At 31.1% G+C, this 12,804-nt stretch overlaps 1 protein-coding gene across 2 annotated transcripts; it reads left to right on the forward strand.

Moving 5' to 3' along the window:
- Positions 4,811–11,338, forward strand: LOC109359047 (transcription factor 25-like). 2 transcript variants are annotated; one of them, XM_019603554.1, is made up of 5 exons: positions 4,811–5,088; positions 5,625–6,175; positions 7,145–8,053; positions 9,625–9,933; positions 11,262–11,338. In XM_019603554.1, the coding sequence occupies exons 1-4, from the start codon at positions 4,912–4,914 to the stop codon at positions 9,914–9,916; spliced, it is 1,929 nt and encodes a 642-aa protein (XP_019459099.1). In that variant the 5' UTR covers positions 4,811–4,911; the 3' UTR covers positions 9,917–9,933; positions 11,262–11,338. The 2 variants fall into 2 exon arrangements, with proteins under 2 accessions (XP_019459099.1, XP_019459098.1); XM_019603553.1 differs by lacking the exon at positions 11,262–11,338 and having other exon boundaries at positions 9,625–10,165.

Raw genomic sequence — 12,804 nt, forward strand, 5'->3', positions numbered from 1 at the left:
TTGGGGCGGCCAGTAGTGGAAGAGTGGAATTTGTATAATCATAGATTCATAGTAATAATCATCATTGTGCCAATTGGATAACGTGTGAAGCAGATAACACAACAAACAGATCAAGCTCTTATTGCTGTCTGCTGTTCCAATGTGCCACCAAACTAAACCACACCCAGAGTTTACCAATGGTATTCTTTAATAAGGAAATAATCTCTTTTGGAGTTTATAGTTGCTCTTTCAACAAATATTACTCTTATTAAATGAATTTCAACTTTAAAATTTAGTGAGATCTTATACCACTAAACTAACACTTGTTGGTATAGAGAGTGAGAGTTTGATATTATTTATTAAGTGTTAAATCTTCGTATAGAATTCTTTTCGGGTTGAATTTATGAGTGTGATGTCATATCTCAAATTATATCACAAATCATATCACGTAATATTATGTCAATTAAAAAATTAAATATTATTTGCAAAAACATAAAATGGTACCAAATTTAACATTATATCTTCATGTATTAAAAGATGATTTTTTTACCTTTACTAATAATACTAACATACTTAAATATTTATGAGCATTTATTTTGTTTTATCCAAAATGGGGTTGCAATTAATTTTACACTTTTGTTGGTTTGTGTGGCATGTAAACTGTGGCACAGTGGTTACTGGTGAGACAGTTGGATTGGTGTAACTATGAAGTTGTAGATAAGATGTGATAAGTAATGATGTTATATTACAATTATGTTATTTGCACTCTTATAAATGATATCAGTTATTCACACCATAGGAGGAAATTATGTCCATCATTTCATTCTTATATATAAGAAGAAAGTGTTTATCTCAACTATAAATGTAAAAAAAAACATTTTGTTAGGCTTAACCTTTTTGAAGTCAAGGATAATTTACATAAAATCAGATTAGGATCCGTTTGAATCAAGTAATTTGGATGGCCATCCTTGTACACTAATGAAGAAGTTTAAACAAATGGATTTTTTGTACTACCATTTGTATCTCATCACCCTTTTTTGGTAAGAAATTAATCTTTTTCCGAATTTATGGTTGTCCCTTTCGACAAATGTCGCTCACAGGAATCGATTCATCGACCTTAGGGATCCAGTTGAGTCTTACACCACTAAATCAATGTCTTCTTGGTAAACAAATGATTTGAGATTCCATTAACTAGTATTGTTATAGCATTATTTTTCTAATGCATTATAATTTTCATTTTTGGAATCCTTAACTATCAATACCATTTTAATAATTGTTGATATCTTGTTAAGACATGTAATTATATTGTTTAATTTGACATATCAAGACTTTAGATTTAAAAAAAAACAATAGTGATTGTAGAGTTTCACTAGTAAGATAAATGTGGCAATATCAGAGTAATTACCGGACTTTAGATTAAAAAAACAACAGTGATGAGAGTTTGACTTGTAAGGTAAATGGATATAGTGTTCCGGTTATTAAAGATGAACTCATGAAAGGAGCATTTGCTATGGCTCCACCAACATATATATTTATATATAGGGACTAAAGTACAATGGACCTATTTTTTAGGTTATCTTGTTCTAAAATAAATTTGATTACGTGCATAATATCTAACAAAATAATGTACGAGTATATGGTATAGATTCGGTGCTCAAATTACAGTTTAGTATGAAAATTATCTCTAAGAAAAGTAGTTGAATCAATTTATTTCAATAGACATTATTTTTAAATACCAACAAATTGATTCCAATAATACATATTTAATTTCCCTACTTAATTATATTCAAGTCTTAGTGAATAACAAATTTACAGTCAAATATCTATTACTATTGTATTGTATCATTTTCTCAATTCGAAATAAAAAATACATGTATGTGATCTTGATAAAAAATGACAAAAAGAACTAAAAAAATGTAAGGTTGCATTTCCTTCAAGAGAAAGACACAAACCTAGTTAACATTCTTTGGTTTCTTCATTAAGCAACTATAATTTTTTTTTAATAAATCAACTAGGAGTTTTAAATAAAATGACCTTAAAACATTGGAATATCCAAAGCATATGATGCAAATTGTCTATTGTTTAATCATAAAAAGAAAATAAACATATAAGGTTCAAAATAGGCTATAATATACATAACTCATGTTGACTTACTACCAATAACACATTTTATATATTTCACAAGAGAGAGCAACTTACTAATACAAAATTAAGGTCATGTTTTAATGTCCACACGCAGTCTAAGACTAATTTTTGATGGCCAAAACATTAGAATTCCTTTACATTTATATAAACAATACCCATTTGAAGTATAATAATGAATTCGTGATCAATAGTCAATGTTATAGCAAAACTCTGTCGTTCAGTGATTGGTGGATCAAGTAGACACTATATTTAGTCAATTTTAAAACTAAATTGCATAACCAATTATTGTATAAAAAATGTTCTATTGCTAATGTTTATTGTTGTTGTTATCTTAGCCGAAAACACTCACCTACCACTTGTAGCCTAAGAAAATATACTCTCACCTACTTCTAGGTCTGTTTATAGGTCTACTATTGTTAGTATAAAATAACAAACATTTTATATAGGAAGACCATCCAAGCTCAAATTTGTGGAGCCTCTAGGTATTAATCTCTTGTTTTTTTGTCCCTATGTTAATATTTGATTCATCTCACTCCCTTTATGCCCACATAATAATCCTTAAGGATCCATATACATTATATCTAATATATACAACTTAAATAAAAAATAAAACTTAAATCATATTTTTTTTATAATTATGCAAAATAAAGATGAATTTGGCAGGAAAACTATTAAATAGTTTCATATCAAATACTTATAGAGGATATGTGGTATTGATACTCTTTCATGACAACTATATAAGTTGTTTTTTTAATGGCCAATCAATTTTTTTCTCTAAAATTAAAACTTTGTTTTGAAAAAAATCATATATCTTTTTGTCCAACTGTTTATAAAAAAATAACTAATCATTTTAAGATGTATGATTGCTTTTCTCAACAAGTATATTTTACTATGTGAAAAAAGAATCATATAAATGCATGTGATAATTTTTTTGCAGGCGCTGACAGTTAAAATTTTATTTTAAAGAATTTAATAGAAAAATATGTTGTTAGTGCATTGCCAATTACCTCAAAATTCCTGTTTTAGGAAAGTTGACTTCGACCTAGTCCTTTTATTGTTAGGGGACTATAAAATTTTCATGTTGAAACTATACACTAGTGTATATATTTTTTATACTACGTAACTATTTTTTCGAATTAATTTCTTTTGATATACATAACTATACTTCCTAATAAATGTCGCTCTCAGGAATTAAGCTTTTAATTTTGAGAATCCAGCAAGGTCTTACACTATTAAACCAACACTTTATTGATATATATTGATAGTTGATTCTACAGTTTCATTTGTTGGCTTCATAAAAAAGTATATAAAGAAGGAAATTCAATTAGAAAAAGGGAAATAAGAAGAACGTATTCAATGTCTAGAAGCACATGCGAGGACACAGGAAAATTATAGTTTCAAACTTGAAATTTGCATGAAATAGAAAGGTCAGCAATTACAAACAGTATTTATCAACCTTTTAAAGCAACCCACGTTGAAAACAAAAGTGTTGAGAATATTATTTAGTTGAAAAACAAGGTAGAGTCAAAAATTAAAATTAAGTTAATGGTACATGTAACTTATTAATAATTACTGAACACTCATCTTTTTCTATGTGCTTATATCTTTTACAAACTTTTTTTTATGAAGACTAAGAATATTCACATAATAACATGATTAACTTTTGAGATGAATGTTTTCGCTATACAAAATAAGATGATTAACACAAATGGATTGTCCATCAACATAATATTGTGAATAGTGATAAAATTAATGTGATTAAATGAATTGTGATAAAATTAATGTTTCAAAACTCTTGTTAATGTATCTATACTTGTAATAAAAATACAAGTGGATCGTCCACCAACATAACAATAGTGGATTTCACTTAAAATTTAAATTAAACTATTGTTTAGTAAAACACAGAACCATCATGTATCTTTGAATTCTGAAGTCCACACAAACAAACACAAACACCAAAATGGTAGAACCTAAGATGGGTAGAGTATGTGGAGGCATTAGGACTCATAATAGTTATATGATACGAAATGATAGGTTTAGAATGAATAACTTTAGACCAATCTAATAACTCACATTATGTTACGTAATTGAATCATTAAATATGTGCTAATCCAACCTCCTTAAATCCAAATTCGTATGCAAAGTACTTCATGTATTTTTAGGCACCCATTTCAACTATTTTGCAGTGTTTAAAATACTAATTTTATATTTTCATTTGTTGGTCTGCGAAATTACTTGTCATTAAAAGTTAGCTTGATAGTACTTGTTTTTCAATCACCTATTATTTACTAATCCTAAGGTTGTATCATATTCACTTGAAATTACAAATTTCAATGAGTTAAGTTATATTGTTGTTTCAAAAATCAACACAAAAATATAAAATGAAAAAGAAAACTTTTGAAAAGAAGATTGTACAATAAGTTAGGGTCACAGTTGAAAAGCCCAATAGGTCCAACAAACTCTACAATTGGAGCACTTTCTTTAGATGTTTGATTAAGTGGGTCTATGTAATTAGAAATGAGATTACATTTTCGATATCACAAAGTGGTACATTTTCGAAATGATTGAGTAATATAATTAATTATTAAAATTTTAACTGATTTTTTTTTCAACCTGAAAATGAATGTGCTGTTAAATATAAGGGAAGGAAAGGAACCATCGTTTTTAAGAGTAACTAAAATATTTTTTGCAAGTATCAAACTGTATATGCTAAAATTATTTGAATGAAAGCATTCACCCATTTTTTATATCTTCTGATTCTGGTAATTGAGTTGGAACGCTAAAACGATGTCGGGTCGATTGGTGAAGAAGGTTTTGAATGAGAAACACTTAGCTCAACAATTCAACGAAGAAGAAGAAGAAGAAAAGGACGAGGATCAGCTCAACTATTCCACCAATCGTTCTTCGATTAACCCATTCGACCTCCTCAATGACCACGATTACGATTCTGATCCTCATTACAAGGTTCGTGTTTTTTTCACTCTGAAAACAATACCCTTTTCTCTTTTTTCAACTGGGTTTGTATTTGTTATTGCTATGAAGCTCGAAAAATTCTAACTTGGACTTTGTATGTGTAAGTAGGTTGGACTCAGAAACAAATAACATTAAAAATAATTTTAATTCAAGTGCAGAATATATTTTTTCTTACTTTTTAGTTAAATGTCATTGCCATTTAGTAATGTTGTGTTGCTTTTACTAGAAGGTGTTATAATAATTTTGGGTTGTTTAGCATAAAAATTGATGCTTGTATTCTTCCTCATGCAATATAAAATAAGGATTGCTTATCAAGAAAATAATAATAATAGTAGTAGTAGTAGTAATAATAATAATAATAATAATGTGGAGATTAGGAGCATGCTCATTACATTTCTGGAGTTGTTTAGCTCTAAAAAAAAGTGTTACTTGCATAGACACATGCAAATGTTGAAATTTGCACCTTTTTCTGTGAAATTATCACTACTCTAAGCTCTAAATGTAGAATTTGGCTGATTTGAGTACAGAAAGAGGAGTTCGAGTCTGCCAACAAAACCTCGACCATATATGATGATAAAGAGGAGCCATCTTCTTTGAAAAATACTGCTGCTGTTTCGACATCCAAATCTAAATCAAAAAAGAAGAAAAAGAAGAAAAAAGATGCTTCTGTTGCCAATAAGACGGGTGGTGAGAAAGAACTGGATCCAATTATAGAAGATTTATCTCTGGATGTCAATTCTTTTAGTGAGCAACAAGTGTCCTCAAGAGTCCGAGCAGTGAGTGCCAAAGACCAAAATAAATCTGTTAAACAAAATGCAACCTCTGTATTACAAGTGGATCCTAAATATTTGAATGCCGAAAATGAGCTAAGGAGAATATTTGGATCAAAGGTTGTGAAATCATTTGAGACTCAGAGTAGCAATCAAGCGAGCAGTTCTAGGCAGATACGAGGGGTGAGGCGTGGACACTATAATCTTAGAAAGACTGCTCTTGCTACTCCAGCAAATCATTGGCCTCGGTGGGATGGTTCTTTGTCCATGGAATTTCTCGAAACAAAGAATGGATACAACTACTTCAAGTAAGGAACTAACAATCATTATTTAGTTAATTGATAGAAATTTCCACTTTGTTTTCACTCGACAACACCTACTTTGTATGCATGTATGTCTTGTGTATGTTAAAAGGTAAAGGGTTTAGTTGTGGTGTCCTTTCTTCTAATGTTTGATGTATGTAACCAATGAATATTAAACATGTCCCATGGAGAAGCACATACAAATGAGATAACTAACTTCTTTCAATAAGTTGCTGTCTCTAACTGTCTATTGGTGGAGGGAAATAAAATGTGACATTAAAAATAAGGGTTATGAAGAACTATGGATGGAAATGAAAGTTTCAATTTAAGGAATGAACTTGAATAGAGTAAAAGTACCTAATCGGTGAGTTATGAAAATTAGATAGCTAAAATAGGGGAAATTTTATATGGGAGATATAAAAAGAGGAAATCCTTTGGCTTATTTGTTGGTTAAGCCTGCCTATGTGTACTTGATGCCATACATGGTTGGTCTTATGGCCGTATAAAGGGTGAAAGTTGTGTTAGGCAGTCGATAACCAACGTAAAACATTGTTGAGTCTCTATGATATATCTTATTTGTTGGTTGTTTTACTTCTATTGACACACACATGTATATATAATCTTTTAGTTAATATGAGATTTTTTGTTGCTTCCTTTCATTTTGATTGATGGGCATGCATGCTTGAGTTTATTAGTTTGTGCTTTTATCATTATTTGTTTTTAGTCCCGTCCTAAAACAAGATGGAGAGTGGGATGGGGTTTCCAACCCATCCAGTTTATTTGATTGTGTAGTTTACGGATGAAGTTAAAAATTGATCATAGTTTTTGTACTACGTACATTGGTATCATTTTTTCACCATTGTTTTTAAAGGCTATTGAGATGTGTTAATCATAGTTAATAACAATATTTTTGCATCTTTTTGTAACCATGTTACCTACTATTCATCCCCTTATATTGTTTTTTTAATAATGTAGATATGCACACTCATCATCCTACTCCCAAGCTCAGAGCGCTTTTGAAGCCACCAAAGCAATCAATGATTTAAATGGCATAGCAAGCATATTAATGCACCATCCTTATCATCTTGATTCACTTCTAACAATGGCAGAGTATTTTAAGGTAGTGGGTGAACAACAAATGTCTGCTGATGCTATTGCCAAGTGTTTGTATGCCCTTGAATGTGCATGGCATCCTATGTTCACCCCATTGCATGGTAATTGTCAATTGAAGTTCAGCCATGATATGAATAAACCTATGTTTACAGCTCTTTTCACTCACATGAAAAATTTGGATAGGCGTGGCTGTCATAGATCAGCTTTAGAGGTCTGCAAACTGTTACTTTCGATGGATTCTGATGACCCCATGGGGGCTATTTTCTCCATTGACTATTTTGCTTTAAGAGCCGAGGAGTATGCATGGCTGGAAAAGTTTTCTGAAGATTATGAAAGTGATAACTCCATTTGGTTGTTTCCTAATTTCTCGTATTCCCTTGCCATATGTCGATTTTACTTGGAGCATGATGCCTCTAAAGATGCTTGTGTAGATGCTAAAAAATCTTCTTCATTGGATCTTATGAAACAAGCATTGATGCTTCATCCTTCAGTCATAAAGAAGTTAGTGGAAAAAGTACCATTGAAAGATCGCTCATGGACGAATATTCTTAATCATGCCTTTTTCCAATCAGACCAAACAAAACTTTTGTCTCAAGATCACTTGATTAATATATATGCTGAGAGAAATTATCTTATATGGAGGCTTCCTGATCTACAAAAACTGTTAAGTGATGCTGCACAACTAGTGATCAAAACCCTTGAAAATAACAAAAGTGAAGTTAAAGATTGGGAATGTGCTAGGAAAGTAGCATTTTCATCTGAGAAAAATGAGTAAGTGATTGGATCTTTTTTATTTTTTTTATTGTTTAACCAAAATTTTCCAGCTTTACTCTTGCATCAGTTTTTGTTTAAGTGAGATTTTATCTGAATCCTAAAATGCATCAAATGTTGAATTATGCTATTTTACAAACCATCTTCATGTAGATTTTTGGATACATCTGAATTTTGTCTTTGGAGTTTGGAACATGGTGCAAATTAGTTCTATTTGGAACATGGTGCAAATTAGTTCTATTTGGACTGATGGGTGGAGCTATTGGCACTCCAAAATGCCTATTCACACTTCTCATAAACCAACCATTTTTTTAGGAAAGGGATCCACTTACTCCAAGAGTAAATGGGAAAAAAATTACTCCACATTCTAGTCATTTATTCTTGGAAAATTCAATGATTTGAATTAGTGAGTAGATCTAAACCATTGGATTTCTCAAGAATGGATGGCTAGGATGCGGAGTAAGTTTTTTCCACTTACTCCAAGAGTAAGTGGATCCCCTCTCTTTTTTGGGTTAATTTAAAAAAAGAGTAAATTACACTGACACTCCCTGAGTTTTAGCGAAATTACACAAACCACCCCTCACTTTTCTACACCTACACAATCCCCCTAATTTTTATACTTTCATTACACTAACCACCCCTGCATGAGAAATAAGTGTAATCTTTTAAACAAAAAATGTGATAAATGCAATTAAGTTAAACAAAACATGGTATATTGTGGAGACAAGTCCGAATAATATATTAGTCGATACCTATTTATTATTTTTTGGTTCGTTACGATATAATATAAGAGCAATTTAAACAATATCTCTTTAGAATTATTGATGCATTTTATAACAAAAAATAATAAAGATACATTGATTTGTATATTATTTGTATTTTTCCTCACAATATACCATGTTTTGTTTAACGTAATTGTATTTATCACATTTTTTGTTTAAAATATTATACTTATTTATCATGCGAGGTGGTCAATGTAATGAAAGTATAAAAACTAGGGGAGGTTTGGGTAGGTGTAGAGAAGTGAGGGGTGATTTGTATAATTTCACTAAAACTCAGGGGTATCAGTGTAATTAACTCTTTAAAAAATTATGATTTGGGTACAAAATTATGATTTGGGGGCAGTGTGAATAGGCATTTGGGAGTGCTAATAGCTTCACCCTGGACTGATTATGCAGTGGTTGACCAATTTCTATTATGAATAAGAGCTTGCAGCACTTGAAAGCTTTTGGCAGGCATGTATTGGTCAGCGTATTGCTATTTCTAAACTATATTTTCTTCTCATTCATACAATAGGAGAACTTTGTAATATGGACATGATTTAGATGTTAGGGAGTGTACATGAGTTGGAGTGTTGGCCACATGATTCAACAAATTATTGTGTGATGAAGAGGTTTCATAGAATCAATTTATTGGGAGCTTACTCATCTCACATTATAAGGAAAACCGAATTATGGAAAATAAAGTAGCATGTAAAACTCTCTTCCTTATGAATCTAAGATGCAGTTCATTTGCTTTTGTTCTTGTTCTTACATCTATTGATCTATTAGACTGAATTTCTTGTTTGTCAGGTATGGACATTTGCTGGTATCTGATTTCTCTGACTCAGTGGCATCTATTCCACAAGAAAATCTGCAACAGTTTATGGGCCTTCCAGGGATAAGGGAGGGTATGCTGGATGAGAACCAATTTGCTAATCTACATGACCATGGCAATGGCCCGGCTCCTCGTGGTGTTGCGGATAGGAATGCATTAACTGTTTTGTTTGAATCGATGCTACCATGGGTTACTTATGAGGACAGGGAGGATGATGGACCTGATGATGACCCACATGTTGATGAGCACGGCCAAAACAATCAATGATTTCGAATGCAGCAAAGGTCTGTTTTTGTGGGGAGTGGAGGCGAGTTTTGAACTCAATAATGAGATAGATGTCTTTCTTGTACAGAGCGGCACCTAGTGAGCTTTGATACCTTGTCATAATATGTTGATCCTTGGTAACCATCTAGGAAATGCCATGATGCTTTTATGATGTCTAATTTTAGGATACTGGTATCAAATGTTACACCTTTTTCATTATGAAATTTTAGTTTGATAAGTGATTACAGTTATGGAAGAAGCAAGCTATTTTATGATGGTGCAAGAGTTATGCCAAAAGTAAAAGAAAATTAAACACTTTAGAGACTGTTTTTGAGTTGATTTTTTGAAGGGAAGGAAGGGAAGAGAAGGTTTGAGAGCCATCTTATAACTTATAAGTGTATTTCATGGCTCTAAGCCTTCCTCTTTCCTCTTTTGTCCTCCAAAATTCAGCTTTCAAACAGATCCTTAATATCTCACTATGGTTTGATGGAGTAGCCTGTGAATTGTAAGAATTGGGGAAACTAATATTGGGTACTTGTATTATGTATGTGTATTTGTCTAATTTGTTGAGGCATTGGCATGTTTGGTTGCTCATATTGATAATCAGGTGCAAGTAAGTATTTGCAGCAGATTCTCTATAATTAAATAAAGAGAATAAAATATCTCCTCATACTAAAAGATAAGTTATCTCATTCGGCCGATAAAAGTATGACATGTGTACTATTTTATTTAGTTTTAGAAATATTTTTATAGAAAATAATGAATTAGGACATATGACATGATTTTATTGGCTGAAGGATATAATTTATTTCCATATACCAGGAGATACATTATTCTCTTAAATAAATATTCTCCTAGTTTTGGGTAAAGGTTATAAAGAGCTTGTATGTACAAGCGGTTGAAAGTTGTGCCTTCAATCCATTCAGTGAGTGAATATTTTGAGATGTGTATGAGTTGCATTTGTTCTCATAATTTTTACATAAGAATTGTTCTCACTTGAGTTACTCTCATCCTGAGTTAAAAGTTCTTATTCTCACTTGAGTTACTCTCATCCTGAGTTAAAAGTTAGTAAACAATTTAAAAAAAACTAACAATATATTAATCAAATATTTCATCATCTTAACTTCTAATGCATTGGAACTTACAATACATTGCACAATATTGTAGACTCTTATGCCTATAGTTATATCTCAGTGGCAAGACAAACTAAATGCAGAAAAGCTATTCAATAGGCCACCCTAGGAAGGCATACTGAGTATTAACAAATACTCCCCCCCCCAAGGCCCCTCCAGCTCAAACATGGCAATGTGACATTCTTTTCTTTTCCTTATTTCTGCATAAATTGCAGGAACTTGGACAGGTTAGTCTCCAAATACATTAGAAGAAGCAGGGAGGAAAATGGGGGACCATGTTTGGGATTAAGTTTTTATGATCAAGTTGTTGATCATGTGAGTGGATTCTAATATCATTAAGGGCACCACTATAAGCTGTAAGCATCATTGCAACATTACTTAGCATTATTGCATTGCCCTTATAATTTGTACCCTCTTTTTGATGTGACCATTTTAGTTTCTTACCTACAGCATTTGCCCACATTGCTGCTAGTTTAAGCTTGGAGTCAATGATACTTCTTGCATAATCCTTAGTTGCATTGCATGCAAACTTGTTCTACAGAAACTGAAGCAACACATCACTATTTATTAAGTAAAAGCTACTCTGCAGTACATAGCTAGCAAGTAGCAACAGCTCTAGGAAATAACGTTGGTGATATTGCACTTCATAATATTAAACTTCTTCCATATTATTGAACTTAAGGGAAATACACAATTTATTGAGCTTTTCATACAACTTTGTTGCTCCATTTTTCACTAACTTAACTACAACACTTAAGATGTATAAGCCCAATTGTTCTATGAATTAAATAAGATTAGAACATTAAAAAGATCAAATTAAATGGAATGGAATAACCAAGTTGTGGGCTCATAGAATCACTTAATCATTGTGTTGAATAACAGCATATCTAATTGATCACCAGGAGAACGTGGTTGTGTGTGGGGAACCACAAGCAGAAAGTGAAACTATGCTATTTTTTGCATTGACACTTATGATTTGGGGTTGCTAACTTGATATTATAGTTTTTCCTGTCACACTAAACTATTTGAAAGTTTTTTATCAGAATAGAACTCAATTTAAATTGAAAACTTACACTGACCTTATACATAAAATTCATATGCATATATAGTTCTTATTCCAGGAAATATATGAAGTTTTTTTGTCACACTAAACTGATTGATAATTAACATGTATTTTCCCATAGATAAGAATATATTATAATTGACAGCTAGAGATTAATCCTTTTCAAGATCTAGAAATTATTGGGGTGGATTTTATCTCCTTCCACAAAGCTATTCATCACATTCACACATGATAAAGGTTGAACATGGAACTTATGTTTAAGAAGTCAACTATCTAAAAATTATGTTTACCCTTGTTAACTAATACGTAGTTTATAATAATTAATTAATTATAGACTTTGTATTATGTGCTAATCTTGATTTTGTAATTTTGGAACAACAAATTTTAATAACAAAATTAAATAAAGAGTAATGACAATAAAAAGTGATTCACTCATTTTACACTGTAGAAGGCATGTGATGAGAATAAATAATTTTCTTTAAATAAATATTTTAAAATTTATTAAAAATAATTATTTAATTCATGACTATTGTATGTGAATAAGAATTTGTTGTAATTATGTATCAAATCATATCTCACATCAATAATAATAATAAAGATAAAAACAAAAATTGTAATTAATGTTTAATTTTTACAATTAACATTTCACACACTATTTAACATATATTTTGATCCAGCTGATCACTGCTAACATC

Source organism: Lupinus angustifolius, chromosome LG11, assembly GCF_001865875.1.
Source record: "Lupinus angustifolius cultivar Tanjil chromosome LG11, LupAngTanjil_v1.0, whole genome shotgun sequence".
In the NCBI taxonomy this organism is placed as follows: domain Eukaryota; kingdom Viridiplantae; phylum Streptophyta; class Magnoliopsida; order Fabales; family Fabaceae; genus Lupinus; species Lupinus angustifolius.

Coding starts and splice junctions, on each gene's coding strand:
- LOC109359047 (XM_019603554.1), top strand. CDS start 4,912: ATGTCGGGTCGATTGGTGAAGAAGGTTTTGAATGAGAAACACTTAGCT. Junction 5,089..5,624: donor ATTCTGATCCTCATTACAAG/GTTCGTGTTTTT, acceptor ATTTGAGTACAG/AAAGAGGAGTTCGAGTCTGC. Junction 8,054..9,624: donor TTTTCATCTGAGAAAAATGA/GTAAGTGATTGG, acceptor CTTGTTTGTCAG/GTATGGACATTTGCTGGTAT.